Below are 21,855 nucleotides of genomic sequence, written 5' to 3'. Positions count from 1 at the left end.
AAGCCACAATGACAGCATGTGCTGACACGCATCTGTGAAGTTTTATCCTGTATGTTGCTGACACGTCTTATTAAAACATCTCACCTGATCCTTTCTGTGCAAATGTAATGCAATTTGCTGTTAATAAAGACAAAAAACATTTGATGTGAAAACCTCAGCAATGTCATGAGTTCAAAAAAATTATTTATTCAACAACAGTAATCACCAAACTTTCTTTGTGAAGAAAAAACAACTACTGTGTGTGGGTCAAAGGTAAGGATGAATTTTGATTGAATGACTACACTACTATGAGTTTTCTCCAGTTCCTATACAGATTTCTGCTTTCATTGTGAATTAATATTATTTCATACTTCATTTCTGTTAGGGCAAGTTAATGAGCTACCTCTCCCTTTGTCTCACTCTTGCTTCTATGGGGACTGTAGCTGTTGAGTTTCACAGTCTGGAAAATGACCAAATAGTGACGTGCTCTGCACTGACCCTGTAATGTCTCTCAGTACAGGCTGTGTGTCAGTTAATGCTTACAAGGACAAAGAAATCAAGAGTTCAAAGTGATGTATATGTCACAGATCACAGCTGGCTGGACCAGATGATGGAGCTCAGTACAATATGAAAGCAATGAATTAAGGGAGTTTGTGGTTGGGTACATTAATGCTGCGGTCACTGTCTACAGGCATAAACCTGAAACCTTTAAAGGAGAAAGGCACCCTGTCGGGCCAAGAAATACTTCTCCAGGTCAAAGTGGCAGTGACTGTGGCTCCAGCTCTGCTTATTAACATCGGAGTTTAAGTGGAAGAGTCTGTCCTGGCTCAGTCTCACTGCCAGACAGGCTAATAGACACGACACCAGACCAATTAAGAGCAAATGTCAGGCAGACATAGCTTTTAAGGAAATCACCCCTCCTTATGCTTGCAGGTTCACTGTGTGAGTGCCATTGAAGGTCATATTATTCAATAGCTTCGTAAAGTCACTGGTCAGATTTCTGGAACCTTCTCTTGGAACAGTCATTATGCAATTTGTATGTTTGGCTCGGACTGGTCCACAGAACGCAGCAGCCTGATGATGTGGGGGGTGGTTGGGGGGTGGATGGGGGGGTGGGGACCAGATGACAGAAGGGGGGTAAACGGTGAATAAGGACGGGGGGGTTGAGGGGGGCAGCTGGCAGCAGGTCCCGGCTGCTGTCACGGTCACACCTCACTGCCAGGTCCCGGGTGCGAGCGGCGCATCGTGTTGCGGACAGTTCTGTCAGCTCGTTGGGCTGACAGCCGTTATCGCTTAGATTAGCAGCAGCGTGCCACTGACCCCCACCACCCTGCTCCCGGCCCCCCACCTATACCTCTGCTGCAGTAATAACTGTCTTTCTCTGAGAATTTACACTGCCCTTGGTGTGTTTTATTTCTGCAGAGCGGCTTTCAGCGCGCAGCGCTGTGCTGTAAATGAAAGCGGTAGCGTGTCCCTCTGAAGGTAGGCGAGAGATTTCCTCTGGCCTCAGCTCGCACTATTCCTGTCACTCTGCTCACTTTCCCTGACAAAGGAACAGCTGCACCTGAGCTGGCAGTGCTTACAGTAGCACAGAGGAGCCGGTTCACGCAGGGACGGAGGGCCGGGGAGCCGGGGACGTGAGCCGGGACACCTGTGGAGGGAAATCGCGGGGCGCGCAGGGTGAACTCCTCGGCTTTTCCTTCAGCCAAATGCCCTCACCACCCTGTAAGTCACATTTATGTTTCTCAAACAGCCATTAATTACAATGATTTTATTGCTAATATACGCATTACTGCAGCTCTCCAGTATGATTTATGCATATGTTTTATATGTTTATATGTTTTTTCTGAAGTGCATTATGTATAATATTTCATGTAAGTGGCCATAATATATGCTACAGAATATGTGCAACATATGACACAAACACTGAAGTATGTATTTATTTTTGCTCCATATTTTAGACTGTTTAGTGTATATTAATTACTTCCCCCTGAGATTCAGGGGCTATTTTGTCTTTTTTATTCTCTTATTGTTTCCATTGATGTCAGAAGTATATACTGTAGCTCAGTGTCTCTGACATACAGTTTATCTGATATGCTACAAAGATGTGCTATTCCTAATGTTTTTTTTATTAATTTTATTTGGTGCATTTAGCTTTTGCTTTCTGTTCAAATCAAAGCGAGATGCTTGATCGTGTTATATTGTGTGATGGTGCATCAGCCAGTAGGATTTTAAAACTGAGCAGACAAAGAGTGTCATATGACACCCCCGAGCCCTGACCACCTGCTCCCCCTCTCCCTAAGCCCCCTCTGACACAAACAGCTCCAGAACAGGAACACCGCAAGGTCCCTGGCTCATTACAGTCAATCTGTGCCAATTCCGGGAGGAAACGGTGTGAATCACTGGGTCTGGTCTTCATTAGTGCGTCCACGAAAACTTCGTATTTTGCTGACAGGAGATAGTTCACTTTTAATTTCAAATATGTTTAATCAGTGTGACCATGTGTGTAATCGTGTTGTAATCTTGAAATCCCATCCAATCCCTGGAAATCCCTCTCCCCTTCTGGATCTTCCCTGTTCCGCTCCGTGTGTCCCGGTCCGGACTGAGGAATCATTCCTCATCTGATCGTTCACTGCATACGTTTAATCATTTAATCCGTCATGATCTGAAGAAATCACATGACTACATTCAGGTCACTATATCCATTCAATATACCTTGCTTTTTTTCTCCCTGTCCCTCCAGCAAATGATAGGCAGAGTGCAGGCCCCAGAACATTGAAAATATATATATAAAAAATAAATAATTCAAGCTTCCTGTCATCTGCCCATGCTGCCATATACTTTTTTTTTGCCACGTTATGTGTCAACAGACAAACCATGTGTTGCCATCTTTTTGGAAAAGAGATTTACTTACCAGATGTAAATAAAAATGTTAATTTTAGTTGAAAAGATGCACACTTTCTACATCAGCATGGAAGATATTGCAAAAATATTTAGTGTTCCAGTCTATACCTTCTAATGTGTGCTGCTTCCATCTGCGTAACTGGAATGCTCAGTGCCTGCTACTCCTCTTTACCTGTCAGCTTTCCCACATAGGAGGGATATCAGTTTGTACATGCAAATTTTCCATGCAATGCGTGCAATTGCATATATGAAACAGGCAAAAATACATTTTCCATGTTTTAGGCTTGGTATTTTGCAGATTTTTTTTTCAGTGGTGTTCAGAAATAAAGCCCTCTGGCTTTTTTGATTCCCATGATTCTCATTGTAGTGTATGCTGTATACTCATATAGGCCCAAAGGCTCTCAGGTTAAGGGCTGGCTGACCACCCAAAGAAAAAAAAAACTGAGTTTACAAAAATGAAAAAGAGCTAATTTTCCATTGTTCACTTGTTATGGAGAGACATTTCTTGAAGGTACCATGCCTAACCTGCAAATGGGGCTCAAATTTGCAATTTTTTGGCTGTAAGTAGGTTCTCAACACCCCAAAAGTGTCACTCCTACCCTCTCAGCTGAGGGAACTGCCCAGTGTTCAGTTTGGGAACTTCAATGCCAGCTTTCCACCATGGTGATGATCACAATTTACCCTGCTTCAAAAAACAATACAAAACGAGTCTGTGTGTGAAAGTGTGACCCGCTGGTGACTGTGTGGTGTAGAGGGGCTTGCCCTTTCAGCAGTGTGGTGAACAGTGGCTGAGAGGTCTCTCCAACCACAGGGGAATGCAGATCCAACAGGTTCACATTCCTCACATCTGACAGGGAGGGCGAGCATGTGTCACTGGTTAAAGATAGACTGATTCACATGCACATGCTTTATAGTGTTTCAATCGGCTCCTGATATTTACCACCGCTGTTGTTGTTGTTGTTGTTGCTGTTTTTAGCAATTCATAATTGATTTAGCTCTGTGAGCCCTGTGAAAGCAATGCTCCTGCCATACCTGATGAGAATGGACAGAAAAGGCCTTTGTTCTGATGGTATCAATACAGAAAAGAAACAAATTGTAATATACTGAGAAATATGTTGTTCAGCCCAAGAGTATAATTGCAAATACACTTAAAACATATTATTGCAAAGCAGAAATGTATTACAATATATTACATATTTTACATATTTTAAATATATTGAATCAGCTAAAAACTATATTCTCTAAAATAAACTGTAATCTCAATATATTATTTTTTGTGTGAGTACCCACTACATCTGGTGTCAAGGACAGGAGACTGAGCAGAGAGCTATTCCACACCTCTAATGCTGACCAAAGCAGACTCTTCTCTCTCCTGCTAGAAGTGTGCGCACCCCTGCGCTGAGGTTTCCGCTGAACAGGCCTGTCTCGGCTGGCAACATCACAAAGACAGTGAGAAAAGCGGTCACCAGACAATGCTGTACAGACATTCTCTCATACTGCCACTGTCTCAGGCTCTTTCAAGCGATTATCAGTGCAGTGGAATGGCCTTTGGTCCTTGTGCATCTCCGGTATTCAGACGCTCCCCTCACACAAACAGGAAAGAAGGCTTTCCCTTGTTCTGTGACTGTTAGATATAAAGACTCCTTTTTCTCTTTTAGGCCTGTTCTCATTTTTATTCGTGTCCATTGGAACAGAACAAATGTATCTTCTCTTGCCAATATAAACACAGGCTAGCTGATGAAAGCTGTGGTGATTGTTGTGAGCATTACAGACTACCATCTACCCTACACCAAATGAAAACTTATTTACAGCAGGCCTTCTCAATCCTGATCATTTATGAATTGCTGAATACTGTAAAAGCACTAACTAAGAAATGTTAATAATCAAAGGCAATACATATATGCATATTTTAGTCCAAAATGATCACCATGTAGTCACTAAAATAAAAATGACTGCTGACCTATGAAATCCTACTTTAGAAGAGATGAGATTATATATAAAGATTTTAAGAACCAAATTATTATTGTCATCCAACTTTTCCCTATCATTGTCCCTTTTTAAAATTCTTCTTTTGTGCAATAACCCTTACATAATTGAATCTCACTATATGAATATAATTACATCAGGTTGTTCATATTTCTGTTTGCTGTAAATATTAAATATCATCACAGTAGGATGTAAACTACATGTTAATACACCTGAAAACAGTTCTCTTACCCCACTTTCACTGTATCAGTTTGATTCCATAAAATCTGGAAGCACAGAGATTTTCCTCTGGATCTTGAAGAGGTCTTGCTTATTATCTGCAGGGGAGACTGAGAAATTATTTGAAACAGAGAGACAAAAACACAGGTGTACAGTACCTGTTCTCCTTGATTTGCATGTGCACTGCACGGGTCCTGTGTCAGGACTCCATGCTAAAGAACCCGCAGCTCAGCCAACCAGGCTGGCCTGTTTGGGTCCTCTGTGGTCTGTTTCCACATCATATCTTAGTAGCCAGTGTTGCGTTTACCTTCCATCTCAGGGCACAACATGCCATTCAAACAGCCAAAGTGCAGTTTATTCAGCCAAATCCGAGCAGGAAATACATGGCAGAACATAAAACGTAGCCCCAGGCAGCTGAGATCATCCTTAGCCCTTTGCCGTTACATAATTTCTGACTGGCTGTAAGAGACAGAGATCACCAAGGGTAATTTTTTGAGAAAAATAAAAAACAGGAAATGCATTTGGTTAGGTAATGTGAGCACTGCTAAGATGAATACTGAAAGATTAACCTGGTGAATGTGTTTAGGTCAAATAAACTCTTTCTCTGGTTTTTGTTTTCAAATAGCTATTGACATTATATATTCTTTTTTTTTTTTGGAAGAAAACTTCAGCTTCAATTCCAGACAGGGCCATGCAGGCATGTTACATAATGAGTGTAATGTAACCATGGGCAGCAGTGTGAATAGCCAGCCATGGTACTAAACCCGAAGTGAATTATCTCTCTCTCACTCTGTCTCCTGTCCAGATGGGCATAGAATGCTTTGCTGATTTGTGTTTGCCTGCAGGACTTCATTATCATTTGGGACAGCCCATCTGCTAAGATGCAGAAATGTAGTTAATTTCACACATTTCCCAACTGTGTTAGGTATGTGCAGACACCACGCTCCCATATTTTTGATAATATTTCATGTTTGCATGCCAGTATGTGGCATTATGTGGTATTTGGAGAAAAAAATACAAAATACAAGTGATCCTGTCTTGTAAATTGAACAGCTACAATGTATAACTTCTGTTAAATGTCTGTACTTCAGACATTTAATTTGGTAAATTGTGATGGAATTAAAAAGTAATTCACTTTCTGTATGAAAACTAGCAAGTTTTCACAACTGGCATCATTCTAGGATTACGCACATATAAACACATTTACTTTCACAATAACAATTAAGCACACTTGAGCACTCATCTAGGTCACTTGCATATGTGTTTTTGTTAAACATTAAATGAAATGGTGGCAAGTGAAATTGCTATTGTATGAGGGAATAAACTCTCCATTCCTGATAGGGGGGATCTGGCAGGCAGGCCTGCAGCTCCGGCCTTTTCATGTTGCTGGAACCCCGTGTGGAAAAGTTTTTTTTTTTTTTTTTTTCCCCCCTCTCGCCTGTCTCAGTGCAGAGCTGCAAACCCAGGCTTTCTCTGACTGGCTTGTCACTTCCTATTACTGTTGCCATGGTTTCCCTATCTTCGGAATATGGCAGCCACCATGCCTGCCATTTTTAGTGGGAGTCTGAGTCTCCGCCTGCAGTGAAGTGATGCATATTCTAACGACACGCTGCGCTGCTAATTTTCTCACCATTAGCAGCCCCTAATCATTTAGGCTTTTACCTATTAATTATAGAGCCACCAAAAATAGAAGTGAAGTGGCGCAACGAATTTCAAATGAGTCATTTTTTGTGGGGAGTGGAGGACATGTTGTTGATTCTCTTTCATCAGCTGCTTAAACTAAATACATTGAATGTGGATATTTTTTGCCTTATACCAACATTTACACATAAATGGCTGTTTTCCTCAGATGTGGATTTATCTCTTTGCAATGTAAAAGCAGTGGAACTCATGCTTAACAAGTGTATCGATACTAAAAAAGCAGCCAACGAGAGGACCTTAGACTCGTTCGCTGATGGTTTAATTGAACACTCGCTGGCTGACGGACAGACGATGTGTGGCTGACAGACAGACGATGTGTGGCTGACGGTGCTGAGAGCTGACACTGAGTACACTCTCCCCCCTTCCAGCTGCTGAACAGGGTTACGTAACCACTGCCCTTCCTGCAGCGAGTCGGCAGAGCGTTCACCATCTTCATATGATATGAGGTTACAGGCATTTGTAAACGTGTCATATGGAGGAGATTTAGCATAGTGGTAAGGAGCAGGACTGATAACCAAAAGGTTTTTGGTTCGATTCCCTGCTGGTTCACTGCTGTTGTACCCTTGGAGAAGGTACTTAACCCACAATTGCGTCATTAAATATCCAGCTGTATAAATGGGTAACGTAAAAATTGTAACCACTCTGTAAGCCACTCTGGATAAGAGCACCTGCTAAATGGCAATGATGTGATGCAATATATACCAGGGTCGTGTGCAGACAGCTCAGCGGCCTTTCTGTCAGCCCGGTCTAATTTCGTCTTTAGGATGATGTCACACAGATGGATTAGCAGAGTGATTTTGCTTGGATCCCAAGGCTCCCGAAGAGAAGTGGGCTTTGACCCCATTCCCCGCTGATTTGTCACGAAGCCCTTGGGAGCCACATGGCAGCCGATTAGTTCCAGCTCACCTCTTTCTTTTCGGTTCAGTCACAGAAAAATCACTAGTACCATCAGATCTGTCTACACACTACCAAGCAGCAATGGCCTGCCAGAGGTGTGAAGACCGGAACAGCATCACAAAAGCTGAAGTGCACTTCATAACATACTGTAACCTCCAGGCGCAGTTCTTTCATATGAACTGTGTGAATAGATTTACTTTTTTCTCTGCAGTTATTCTACATTGTCTTTGTCTCTAAAAACATACAGCATTTCTGTAACTTCAAAATGGAAACTGTGCAATTTACAATTTAAGATTGAACTCATAACTTCACAATTAAATGCAACTAAGATATTTTTGAGGATCTGAACCCGAAAGTATTTGGTAAGAAAAATGGTTGAAGTTATGTCCTCTCTGATAAATATGTAGACAGAACAGAATCTAGTTTAAGAATTAATTGCTCTCTAGAAACCTTGTGGGGATCTGTGACCCAGTTCCTGTGGCCTCAACTACACCCAAAGGTATCAAAATGAAAGCTCTAATTTATGGGTTATGACAGATGAAAAGTGTCTCTCTGAAAATTGAAAAACTCAGATGACAAAGGTGGGAATTTACTTGTTTATATTTAACAGTAATCTTTATTACTGTAAATCACACTTTTATGCCGTGTGGATATTTCGTGTTGCTTCTAGAAACCATGGAAGTGCAGTAGAGTCGGTGGCGTGTGTGACAAGCGACGCCCAATCCCCACAGACAGGCTCTGACAGCGGGATACGCGGCTGTTCCCCAGGCGGAGAGCCACTTTCCAACCTATGATTCTCCGCCTCCCGCTTTATAATTACGGTTCATATACTACTTGATGTTATGATCTTGTTTTTTCGGTGCCATGTGTGGTTTTTGTATCTTGCTTTAATGATAAATATGAATGTGAGAATACGGGCGGGTGGAAGTCTGCTTGTTGCTCAGATGAGACGTGCTTGCATCGAATGGCACGGCTCTACAGAGCGATTCATCTGCCCAGTTTTATAAAATAAATTTTTCAAAAGCTTCCAACAAAATGAAAAGACGCATGAATAACGTTTACGCTTAACCTGTGTGCGAAGTCGGCGTGCCTCTACCTAAAACGCAAAATGTAATATTTCGTTATGCTTAACAATAGACTGGTCTACGTGATATAATAAGGAGCCGTCAGCACGCATGCGCGGTTAGAAAGATGTTCTGGAAATGCTAAGTGGCTGTTTATTCTGAAACAAAGCGAGCGCTCGGCACTGACATGTCGTTGCCCAGTTATGCTGTCTGTTTTTGGGTTGTGTTGAGAAAATAATGTCTTTTATGTCAGGTAAATGTGTCTGAAAACTTACTCTGGAGATTCAACTTTTTCTTATGAATAACTTAATAGTGATTTTCACAGTTAAGGAATCGAGACGCGTATATTCGTTCTTTTCATAACCAAAGGAAGCACCTGTCATATCTGGAATCTACAGGTCTTTTCTTCCTTTTTTGTCTTTATTTGTAAATAATCGGCGGACATTGTGCGCATCGTCTGAGAGCCTGGGTCTCCCTGCGCGACTCACCATGGAAACGCAGTGTGTCCATCTGCGCGCGTGAAACATCGTTCGCGAAGGACTACCTGTATACTGAGCGATTCAATCGATGAACGAAGGACTTTCATTTTACACATGAATGAGCGGCTATTTTGTCGTGGACATAAGTGTGAAATTAACAAGTAGTTTTCCATCCGTTCAGACGCGCAAACATTTAATAACGCTTTAAAACACTAATGCATTGCTTTGTCACCACCCTTCACAGAAAATAACACACTAAAGAGCGAAGAGCGGTTTCCTCATTGGGAGATCTAGGCGCTGTCCGTGGTGTTGACCAGGGGTCCGCTTGACTCCATCACTAGCGTCACTTAAACTGCACATTTACATTAAATAATTTTCTTCCGGAGGACACTGTAGATGTGATTGACATCCTACCGCGGATTAATAAAAGTAAAACCAGAGACAGTTTTTTTCCTCTTTTTGTCTCGTCACGCACAGGGAGACCCAGCCCACGAGGCTTTTCACTCCCAAGAACTCCGAAAAAGATGATACAGACGAGGATCCTCTTACAGTTCCTCCCCTTTTTGATTTTAGTAGGTAAGTCATCAGTGCGTACGTTGTACTTTATCTTTTGATGGTATGTGACACGTTTCATGAAGTGGGTTTTTTTTTTTAGATTTGCTCTACACCTTGAAAAAGTATTTGACTGACTGATTTATCTGAGATTACCTCAGCATATAATCAGGAAGTATGTAAACTATTTACTGTTATAGATTATATATTTTATGATTATATTACTCCAATCCCCTTTACTTGTATTCTAACGCATTTATCTTGTAAACCACGACTGTTTCCTCGCAAAGCATTATTTGAAGCTCTAGGCAACTAGTGGGCCTGTGCGAACGCAAGATCATACACAAAACAGGAATATGATACACCCATCATTTCTCCTAAGAATCTGGTTAATATTATCTGAACAACTAAATTGATTACATTAATTTATAACAGGTATTATCCACAAAACATGCGTCAACCCCGCACATACATTTACTTCTATGTGCACGTAGCCATCAGTCCCAAATCACAAATGTGCCTGTAACTGCGGTGACGTCAGTGACAAACGCCTGGTGAAGTGATCAGTGCGGGGTTCAACTACTACAGCCAAACGCAACCACATTATTTCCCGTGCTTGTCCTGCGGAGTCAGTTTAGTAAACTACAGCTCATCAGTACTAACATGGACCTTACCAATAGGTTATTGAAACTTCTTAACGGACTTACAACCGTTGGAAACAAGTCATTTCTGGCATTTTGGTCAAATTTTGCATAAGATAAACTGAGATCTTGATTCATAATTGCTGTTTGACAAAAAGTGTGTTATCTGTTACCTTTTCAATTGAAACACATTTTTATTGTGGTTAATTGTCAGAGGGGTGGAATTAGTAAAGCTTACGAAATATAAAATGATTAACTATAAAGCTGCAACAACTCCCCATTTAGAAAATATTAAATATGTTGCCCAGTAATTCATGAGTGTTAATGTTTTATACAGTTTCATTCACGCATAGATATTAAATGTGTACATTACACAGCGTATAATGTAGGACATCATGCATGAAGCTGTTTTCTGTCTGAGCAGAAGATTGTCATTATTAAACAGCCAGACAGAGTGTAAAAAAGTGCAGACCTCTCCTCTGACCACACCCAAAAATGGCAGCCAAAAGCAGTGTGAAGCCAGGCTGGCGATGTAGGCGCACGCTAAACCATACACACACACACACACACACACACACACACACACACACACACACACACAGCCCGAGAACCCACGGCACACGCTAAACCACACACACACACACACACACACACACACACACACACACACACACAGCCCGAGAACCCACGGCACACGCTAAACCACACACACACACACACACACACACAGCCCGAGAACCCACGGCACACGCTAAACCACACACACACACAGCCCGAGAACCCACGGCACACGCTATACCACACACACACACACACACACACACACAGCCCGAGAACCCATGGCACACGCTAAACCACACACACACACACACACACACACACACACACACACACAGCCCGAGAACCCACGGCACACGCTAAACCACACACACACACAGCCCGAGAACCCACAGCCCTGCACAGTTCCCATAGCTCCACCGGCACCCTGGGAGTACCTGGTGAACAGGTTTGGGGTTCAGCCCCCCCGTTCGGGGTCATGCTGCCGTGCCCCCCGTGTGACTGTCAGGTCCCGGTGCAGCTGCTCTCCGCACCTCTCTCCAGAGGAGCTCAGTGTTGAACCCATGGCCTCTGGGGGAAGGACAGGTCTGAGGAAGGCAGGTGTCAGGTACTACATGCTGGCTGCTCAGTGCTGGGCCACCCTGGTGGGTCTCACTCCTCCAACAGGTGGAGACATTTAGCCAGGATATGGCAGCCAGCCAGCATGTGACCCCTCATCACCTTAAACACACACATACGCACACATACACATTATATGTATGAGATCAAAAGAGAGAGGGAGAGGGAGAGAGCGATAGATAGTTAGCAATTTGGTTGGAGATTTTGATGGAGATGCAAGCTGTCCATCAAGGGCTGTTATTTGGATCACGGTCTCACAGTACTGAGTTACACACACAGTCATTTTATTTCAGAGTTTATTCATAGGGAAAATCTGAGACTGTTATCTCACCTGTGCTTGTGCCCCATCAGGGTCTGAGCCCTAAAGTTATGTTTAAGACCAATCTATTCATATTTTTATATACATACAGTATTACAGTTACGTCAGATTTTAGCTGAAATGAGCATATAGAAGGAGATAGTTTGAACCTCTTCTGCCTATTCAAACGTGAAATGGACTCTGGGATTTGAATGACACTTTGATTCCTGTAGGTCAGGAAAGGAGAAAAATTTCAGCTGAGCTTTTAGTCCTTAATAAAATATAAAAGGCTCTTTGCTGTGGATTCCCACTACCCGAGAAAACCAGAAACATCACATGGATTTATATGAAGTGCTTTAAATTCATTACTCAAGTTTAATAACAAAGATCACCACGGTCACAGTTACTCTGAACCCTGTTCTACACATTTAAACTGTTGGAAGATTGGAACAGGCTGGAAGCAGGTCCACGATGTCACTATGTGCTGGGCACAGGGGGACCGTGATGTGGGTTTGACCATGTGCTATGAGCAGCAGGACCATGATGTGGGTTTAACCGTGTGCTGGGGGCAGCAGGACCATGATGTGGGTTTGACCGTGTGCTTTGCAGCGGGACCGTGATGTGGGCTTGACCGTGTGCTTTGCAGCGGGACCGTGATGTGGGTTTGAACATGTTGACTATCTCTAGTGCAGGTGAGCAGGCCGGTGTGCGTGGAGGTGCCATCCGAAACAGAGGCGGTTCTGGGAAACCCCACGAAGCTCACCTGCATCTCCTGCATGATGAGGGAGGAGGTGAATGCGGAGACGCGGGTGGACTGGTACTACGTCTCTCCCAAAGGTGAAGACATCCCGGTGAGTCTCCCCTGCCCTCCTGCCCGTCCCCGTGATGGATGTGCTTTATGTACATGGATAATTAAGCCTTTAGAGCTTTAAAATGTTTGGATTTCTCCTTTTCACCTGTCATTGCATTCTGCAGACCCCCACAGACTGGGGGTGTGAGTTTGTTGAGTAACACAGGCCATTGTTCCCCTACCATGCCCCTTACAGTTGTGAGGTAGTGAGGCAGATTTAATTTGATTGGTGGAGCCATGTCATGTGACTATGTTGGTCTTCATGAAAGTGATCTTCCTAGCTAACTGGAAAAAATTACAGTCATCTGAAATGTGTGGAACTGTAGAAGAGTGAATTTGAATGTGTGTGAGCAAACTGTAACGAAGCTTTGCAGCACACAGATATTTCCTCTCATCTCACGTTCTGCACTGTTATGTCCTGTTCCGTACTGCATACATGTCTCCATCCGTCTTACCCCTTCATCAAACCATTTATCCTCCCATCCACACAGAGAGGCTTTTGGTAGCGGTGGATACTGTAAGTGAGGTATCTGTAGGCACAGTATGAGTCTAACAGAAGACACCACAGAGAGAGAGAACATGGCTCTATGTAACTGGGGGTCTGGTGTGTCACCGCTCCCTGTATAAAAATGGAGGGAAAAAGAAGTGAAATAAAGAGGGTAGAGGAGGAAGCTCAGGGACGTTGTGCTCGGCTCACCTGCCCCCCCCCGCAGATCTACCTGTACGATGGACAGCCGCAGGAGGTGGAGGGCCCCTGGAAGGGCCGTCTGCTGTGGAATGGCAGCAAAGACCTGCAGGACGTGTCCATCAGCATCATCAACGTCACGCTCAACGACACAGGCACCTACAGGTGTGAGGTCTTCCGCAAGTTTAACTTTGACTTCTACACACCCTCATTCACTTACTTCAAGACCATCAATCTGGAGGTGCACAAGGAAGGTAAGACAGTCCGAGCTTTTCTCTTCAGCTTTCAAGTGTCTCTGTGTATCGTTCACTGTCCACGCACGTCATCTTTTGTGCTTTGGTATTATATTAGTACCAAATGTGACTTGCAGTGTTTTCATCATAATTTGGGTATATGTCGTTCTGCTATATAAGTCAGACACTTTTACATTCACTGCAAAAGATTTGACATTGTACAGTATTGTGTTGTTTGAATAATTGTTTATCTTTGTGTTTTCTCATATTATCAAAGCTTACTGCTAATTGGAGATCACTTATTTGCAAGTGATGGGTTTTGTCTAACCAACTACAGTTACTGTCTGTTTTATAGGGTAATGTACAGAATAAGGTTTGTTTCTTTTATTTTATGGATGCCTGTCTTGAGATTGCTGTATATATGTATCTGATCTTGGCTTGATTGAATATACCATCTAGTGTGTATATTTGAATATATTTACACATGCATTCAGAGTACAGAATCTCTATCTGCTTTTTGAGAGTGGGACCCAGAGGAAGAGCAGATAGAGATGATTTAGCTCCATCTTAATGGAGGGTTATGCAGTTGTGATCTGACCTGGTGGCAGAAATCGCTGCCTAACAAATTTAGTTTTTTTTTTTCCCCCATAACTGTACACACCACAAACTAACAACATGTCTTCTGCATTTCCTGTCACAGGAAGCCAGACTGCAGCTGAGTGGGTGTCTGTGGTGTGAGCGGGTTTTTATCCCAGCTAACTGCTCAGAGACTTACGACTGCCACACATTAGCATATATGATCCCCAGATATTGACAGTAAACATCTCTTGAAGTAAAAGCCCATTGCAGAGATAGAATCAGCACTCCCAGTGCATAGGGGTTTTTGCCATTTCGGGTTTTACCAAGGGGCAGCTTACTGTTTGTATGCTACGCTGCTTGCAGTAAGACCTGGCATGGTTCAAACCACTGTGTGTTTGGAGCACTGTTTCCATTCCTGACATTGTAAATGCTCAGTTGTGTAATATCACAGGGGAAAGAGATAAATTCATTTGGAGATGATTAATGGATGTTAGCTGAAACAGATACCACAGCCCACTCAATGCTGTCTGACACCTGATCATACACCTGATCACAGCACAGCGGTTCTCATCTCAATCAGACACAGTGTACGCTGCGCGAATCCTGCAGTTCAAATAACACATCCAAACAAACATGCTATTGTTCCAAACCCTTATTTTATTATTGCACTACTGCTAATAGACCACGGCTGATCCAAGTAAGCATCAGACTGTGGCTGTACTACCCAATATTATGTCTTTAAATTTATTTCCCACAGAGAAGCGTGGAATAGCATTGAGCTGTTAATCTTTTATGGAGATGCTACACAGGCTGAGAACCGCTGTGATCACGCATACTTTTCGGTATGCGAATGGTAGACTTTACGTGTCTATTTATTGTAGCAACCAGGGAACGTTGGAGACCGTGTTGTTTATGGCATTTTTACCGAAATGTGCAGCTGCCGTGTCTGCATGTTTACACCTGTTAGCATAATGTTAGGGCAAAGCCCTAGAGTTGTTGAGAACATGTCTATGTGTGTGGGGTTTGGGGAAGGAGAGAGACTTAATGTGTGAGTTAACGATGTTTACTTCCTGGCTGGAATGTATTCACCCGGCAAACTGAAAAGAAACACAGTGGCATCAGCACACGTGCCTTTGTGCTACACTGAGGTGTGCTACAATATTTAGCCGGTGTTTTATGCATATGGTAATGCTAAATGACCTTATAATTGTACCGACAGCACACCTGCATTTGTGTCCTCGAAAAAATGCAGATGAATGTGCAATGCATGCTGGTTAAAAATAAAAATGCATTCTAAATAGATTTTTTTTGGTTACTAAAAAAGCATCTGATCATTTGGTAGTGAAGAATATTGAGCTTGAGACCATAGGGTCTTTGGAATATCTCATAAATTACTAAAATAGAGCATACCAAAAAACAGAAAATACCAAAAAAAATCTATGGTCTGGACACAAAGCATGCATTATCATCATCCATTCACTTGAGATTGTAATTTTTTTTTTCATTTGCTTGGGACACAAATGAACTGTTTCACATTTAAAACTGTGCTGTTGACCTTTCCAAAATTGGAGAACTGGAAGGGCTGCAGATGGGATGTTTGGAGTACACCATTTCTCCAGAGCCAAGTGGGATTTGTGTGGTAGATTTGTTCTGCTTTAGAACACACTAGGTTTTACAGGGCTGTCACTGGGAGATGGAGAGGCAGGTCTGTAGATGACACTTTTTATTTCAAGATGAACACATTTGGCTCAACCTGTAACTGCTGGCATCTTTTGCTCTAAACAGTGTTTTCATTGTCGGCACTTCAGAAGCAGTGAGAGAAAATGAAAAAAGAAAAAAAAAATTGCTCTTCTCTGAACGCTATGTCCTCTTTCTGTTAGCTGCTTCATCAGCTGACTTGACTCTCAAAAGCCTGCCCCCATAATTCTGATTATTGCTACAGGGAGTTTAGTACTTGTAGAGTTTTTTACTCAGAGAGAGTTTAGTACTAGGAGACACTTTAGTACTGGGATAGAGTTTAGGATAGGGAGAGAGTTTAATACTGGGACAGAGTTTAGTACTGGGAGACAGTTTAGTACTTTGATAGAGTTTAGCACTGTTGTGGTCACACATGTAACAGAGTTTGCTGCTATAAAACTGGTTTCATTTGTAATCCCGCAGTATGGCCACTCAGCCATTGTTAACATTTTTTTTGGAGTGTGTCGAAAGAGTTATAAACAGCTCTTACAAATAATGTGCCCTCATAGTCCACATTTTTTCCCAAGTGATTCACAAAGTCTCACTGTTTTGGCAGTATGTTACCATGCCTGCTGACGTCAGAAGTCTGTTAGAAAATGTCTGCTTTAGATGGAAAAGCTGTCTCAGGTGGTGTGTGAGAGCACGCAACGCGGCCTGCAGTGTCCTGACGGTTCGGGGGGTGTGTGTTTGTCTTGCTGTCGAGCAGCCATTGAAGACACGACCGCCCTGTACTCCGAGATCATGATGTACGTTCTGCTCGTGTTCCTCACCTTCTGGCTCCTGGTGGAGATGATTTACTGCTACAGGAAGATATCCAAGTCTGACGAGCAAGCGCAGGACAACGCGTAAGTCTGACTCTCAACCGGTATTGCCCAGCTGAAGGAAGTGTCCGCACCAGTGAGGGATGCATTTTGATAAATGTGATGTCACTTTCTGTGATGGGGTTTCATAGTCTATCACATTCTATGAAATGGTATCACATGTTTACCTGGTGTTTCAGATTGTCAGATAAAAGTGGAGTAAAAAGTTCCAATTATAAGTGGAGGAAGTGGAGGAAGCCATTCCTGTGAAAACAGCATGCTGTAAAATAGAAACTGAGCAGGCTGGGTGGTTACTTCCTGGGTCAGCTTGTGGAAGTTGAGGTGGGCAGCAGGGTATACCTGCGCTGACTGTGCCATAGCTTCAGGGAGCTCTGCAGCTCCGCTATTCGTACAAACACACGGGTGGGGCTGATTGACATGGTCAGCTTTCCCTCAGATGGGCAGGCTTTGTGTTATATACAGAACTGGAGTGTTTGTGTGGGGCGTCTGTCAGGGTGTTTGTGAGGAGTGTGTGTGTAGAGTGTGTGTGAGGAGTGTGTGTGAGGAGTGTGTGTGTGGAGTGTGTGTGTGTGAGGAGTGTATGTGTGTGGAGTGTGTGTTTGTAGTGTGTGTTTGTAGTGTGTGTGAGGAGTGTGTGTGTGTGTGTGTGTGTGTGTGTGTGTGTGTGTGCGTGTGTGTGTGTGTGTGTGGAGTGTGTGTGTGGAGTGTGTGTGTGGAGTGTGTGTGTGGAGTGTGTGTGAGGAGTGTGTGTGCGTGGAGTGTGTGCGTGGAGTGTGTGTGTGCGTGGAGTGTGTGTGAGGAGTGTGTGAGTGTTTGCGTATGTGACCCCTGGGTTTGCCATCTGCTCAATTTATGACAGGCTTGGATATTTATTTTTTTCATGTACAAACACCAGCTGACTGGCTATTTTTAGGTCAACATGGTCTTTATTTTCCTTAGATATATTATGACTGTGGAACTGAAATCAGTCTGATTTTCAGTTTGTTCAAAATCCATCAAGTTGTTACTGTACACTGTTGTGTGTTAATGTACCAGCAGGAATTTTCTGAGTTGTTACCCCCCATGTTCCAGAAATGCAGAGGAGCACACTGACTCTTTGGTGTTGGTTTTGTCAGCTATTCCCTATGCGCACATGTAGCACCATCCTCTCTCAGACCAGGGCGGAGTGCAGCACGCAACCTGCAGAATGAGCATAACGGGACAGAAACCTGAGCAGGAGATAATGGCAGTACGTCTCTGTCTCAGACCTACCTGCACCAGGTGCGCTCAGTGATGCAGGGCGGGCCTACAATGCAGTCCGTCTGCTCTGCAGATTCCTCGGTGGTTCTCAGATACAGGGGTGCAGTGAGAGCCCTATCCCACTGATCCAGGATCAGCTCAACTCCATGGGTCACCTGGCCTCCTGAGTAAACTACAGCTCCCATAATCCATAGGAACGGCATCATGGAGAAGTCCTGCCATATTCAGCTCTGTTGCTCTTTAGTGGTACAACAGAAGGAAAGAGCTAGAGCTGTATCTGAGCCACATCGCAGCTGTAGTCTTGCCATCACTGGCCCTCTCTTACATGGACCCTTAAACGGGAATTCAGCTTTTCCATCTCTCTAAATTTTCAGCCACTCACGTCTCAATCAGTGCCTTTCCAACTGGGAAAGTTCTGTTGGCTGTTGTTCTTCTGCTCTTTTGAAACTTTTTTTGTGTCAGATTGCTAACATGTTACAGCCATCATCGCTAACATTGTCTTCTGTATTGTAAACCCTAAAACCCACCCTAAATATATAATCTAAATGACACGATGATATTACTAATCACAATAATTTCTATAAATGTATTGAAAGTTCAGTTTCAGGGCACAGATGAGAGGACAGTGGAGTGGATAAAAGCAGGTAAATATACTGCCACTAATACCAGTCTGTCGATAGAATTGCTATGAAGAGTTAGGCTTCAGGCAGTGCTGATGGTCCAGAATCATTGATTTTCAGGCTTTTTGGAGAGTTTCTTGTGAGCATGAGTCAGGGCCCATACTGAAGCAGAGAAATTTGCCAAAACCGTCAGGAAGTGTTGTGGGAGTGTGAGAGTCAGCCAGATGAGGCTTTGGCTGTCAGAGTTGAGTGAAATGTGCCTCTCCAGGCTGGGTGATCAATGTGGGAGGCTGGATGGACAGGTAAATGGATGGAACATGCCGTCTGCATCCACACTCAAGCACATAATTGCCTTGTTTGTAGATGTTGTGCAGTGGTGTGCACCAGGATGATCTCCGGCTCACTAACGCCTCACAAGCCTTTTTATCTGCTATCAATTGCATTGCGTAAGCCGGGCTGCATGTGCAGACACGTTTGATGAGACGTGGCCACCAGACATACTGCGGCGCGTTGGCGATCCGCCATACATTAAGGTGTGTTTTAAACAGATGGATATTTAACAGCGCAGGGATAATGGGCTTCTTTAATCATCGGCGTGGGATGCTTTATGCTTTTCGATCATATCAATCATTTTATGCCATTAAAGGTGTAACTAATACAGGCTGCTGAGCAGCAAAGCGGAGGCATAGTGATCCTCTCCGCAGATACTGATTACTGACCCATATGAAACAGATGAGACCCATACATTCTGAATGCTCATTACCTACAGTATGTGGAAATGACACAGTAGGCAGGGGCTCCTCTACATGCACATTATAGTGAAGAGTATTACTGTGTGACTCGGGAGTCACCTGCATGCCTCAAACATAAAGAGAACAGAAAATGCTTTCTGGAGGCTACAGGCGTCCTAGTCAAGTGTGTGTTTCTTTTCTCTGTCCATAACTGCTCTGGAATTTCTAATCATGTCAAGCAGTAAGTTTTATGTATTTTTCTTGTTACGACATTCCAGCTAAATGTTAAACTCCAAATGTTTTGTCAGAGATAAAACATGTAACACTTGTAACATTTGACATGTAACACTGTAAATGTAACAATGTAACGCTCCTGAGCTGAGTGTAATCATATAAAATCAAACCCCCCAAAAACTCTGTATCAGTGGGTTTAGCTGCTCCTGCTGCTTCACATCCCCCATGTTTCCCAGTGTTATTTCCTTACCGTTTTGCTCTCAGCCGTGGAGATTGATAGCAACCCCATAAGCAAACCGGGCTGGTGAAAAGATGCAGGACTCCTCTCCTCCGACAGCCTGGGAGCTCACTGAGGATGTGGCCGTGCATGGGGTTGAGCGCTCCGTGTGACATCCCTCACTGCATAAGGGCCATCTCGTACCTGCTCCTGCGAGGCCCTGCCCTCCATTCTCAGAACTGCCTCTCTCTGTCTACCTGTTTACCTGCAGGACAGACTACCTAGCCATTCCGTCTGAAAATAAAGAAACCCTGGGCGCTCCAGTAACGGAATAAAAGTGATTATCTCACACGACAACGGTATTTTACAATTTACCTCTCAATTCAGTCTTCAGTCAACAGCATCACCCTCCCCTCCTGCCCATCGTGACTGTGCCTAACAGCCCCATTCCCATGGTTTTATTTCTCCATAAACGTCCCTGACTCTAACACCTCCCGGTTACCCCTCTCCTCCATCCACATCCCCCTGCCCCAGCTCTCCTCTCTGTTCTTCCTCCCTTCTGTGATGTCCTCTAAGCCTGCCAGTAATGCTTTCAGACTCTAGGGGCCAGGATGACGGACCACACGCAGGCCGAATCGAAAGGGAGGCGGTGAGGAGTTGTGTGTTTTGGTCAGAGTGGATGGAGACTTGCTGCTGTTGGGAGTGTTTCCACTGAAGCTAAAAGTTGTGCAGTGAAAATTGTGAACATTACGGGCTGAGACCTGTCGTTGTTTTACTTTTCGGTCCCCGGTGACCAGTGTATCTGCAGCGTTCTGATTGGCCCAGCAGTGGAGAGCTTTGGTACTGCCTTGTCTCTTTGCACTGCTTGGGGCAGTGTATTCGGATTTGCAGGCAATTTATTTGTTTCACTTTGATTGCTCCACTTGTTCACCCTGGGAGCACTAAAACTCTTTTTGGCAAGTTGCACTGGCAGAATGTGCAGTCATTTAAATCCCCCCAGAGCCCTGGACTTACTGGACCGGATTTATTCTTATTTATTGCTTCAAATATTAATAATTTATAACAGTTCAGGGAATCACTGGTCTAAATAGACAAATACCATTATAGTGCAATAGTGCATTAGTCTAGTGTACTGTGGGAATTCTTTATAATCAGCATTTAATTCTACGGCATGATTCAGTCTCATGTTCAGATTAATGCATTGTAGTCTTTCAAGGATGGAATTTTTAGGAAAGGACAGTAAACTAAAACACACATCATTATTTCTCTCCACACACAAACACATACAAACACACACACACAATAATGATAACGGTGCGACACAACACCATTTCAGAGACTGACGGTTAAAATGAAGGTAGACTTATGACCCCAACACTGTTTGCTTGGGTAGAATGCTTTACGTAGAGAGATATCCCACAGCATGCTCTTTATTTCCACAGAGACTCCACTTTGACTGACACCATGTCTCTAAAAAAGTCCCAACAGAAACTTATCCTATCAGTTGCTTATCACCAAACTCACTCCCTAAAGACATTCTATTGGCTATTTGGGCACCATCCATTCAGAAGGTATTATGAAAGCTTTTCACATTCTGTTCTTTACAACAGAATGGGGATCAGTAGCTTGACTGATGGGGGGGGGTTATTTAGCTATCCAAGGAGGGTAAATAGGCATTAGTGTCAGCAGAAGCTCCAGTGTTCTGGGCACAACACATGTAGTGCAGGCTGCAACGTACAATTTTAGTTGAAAATATCATTGCCGTTCTCTTTTGACTGAACTGCAAGGATATTTGTTTTTACTAGGTACAAGCATCTCCTTGGGTGTGACATTGAGTGTCTTGAGTTAGACTTTTTGTTGAGTGATTTATTCTCACTCCTTTAAGCCTCCCCCCCTTACTTTCAGACAGCTGTGCTACAGAGCACAAAGAAAACAGACTTAATTATAATAATAACAGACATAATAATAATAATAATAGTAGTAATAATAATTTTTGTCTTCAAAACAAGATTA

At 43.3% G+C, this 21,855-nt stretch overlaps 1 protein-coding gene across 4 annotated transcripts in view; it reads left to right on the top strand.

The window, feature by feature from the left end:
* The first annotated feature begins 1,379 nt into the window (after positions 1–1,379).
* The window catches only part of scn3b (sodium channel, voltage-gated, type III, beta), a 22,237-nt gene continuing 1,761 nt past the window's right edge, over positions 1,380–21,855 (top strand). The window contains exons 1-6 of one of the 4 annotated variants that reach the window (XM_036536334.1): positions 1,380–1,704; positions 9,707–9,805; positions 12,584–12,747; positions 13,460–13,685; positions 16,687–16,825; positions 20,114–21,855. The exon at positions 20,114–21,855 is cut by the window's right edge and continues 1,761 nt beyond it. In XM_036536334.1, coding sequence (XP_036392227.1) covers positions 1,689–1,704; positions 9,707–9,805; positions 12,584–12,747; positions 13,460–13,685; positions 16,687–16,825; positions 20,114–20,177 — 708 coding nt within the window. In that variant the 5' untranslated portion in view covers positions 1,380–1,688 and the 3' untranslated portion in view covers positions 20,178–21,855. Of the gene's footprint in view, positions 1,705–8,905; positions 9,004–9,706; positions 9,806–12,583; positions 12,748–13,459; positions 13,686–16,686; positions 16,826–20,113 lie in introns of those variants that run through there. The other 3 variants (XM_036536335.1, XM_036536333.1, XM_036536336.1) reach the window with 3 other exon arrangements.

The sequence above is a fragment of the Megalops cyprinoides genome, chromosome 9, assembly GCF_013368585.1.
Source record: "Megalops cyprinoides isolate fMegCyp1 chromosome 9, fMegCyp1.pri, whole genome shotgun sequence".
Classification (NCBI taxonomy): domain Eukaryota; kingdom Metazoa; phylum Chordata; class Actinopteri; order Elopiformes; family Megalopidae; genus Megalops; species Megalops cyprinoides.
The sequence above is the reverse complement of the archived record's forward strand: the minus strand, read 5'-3'. Positions and strand labels throughout refer to the sequence as shown.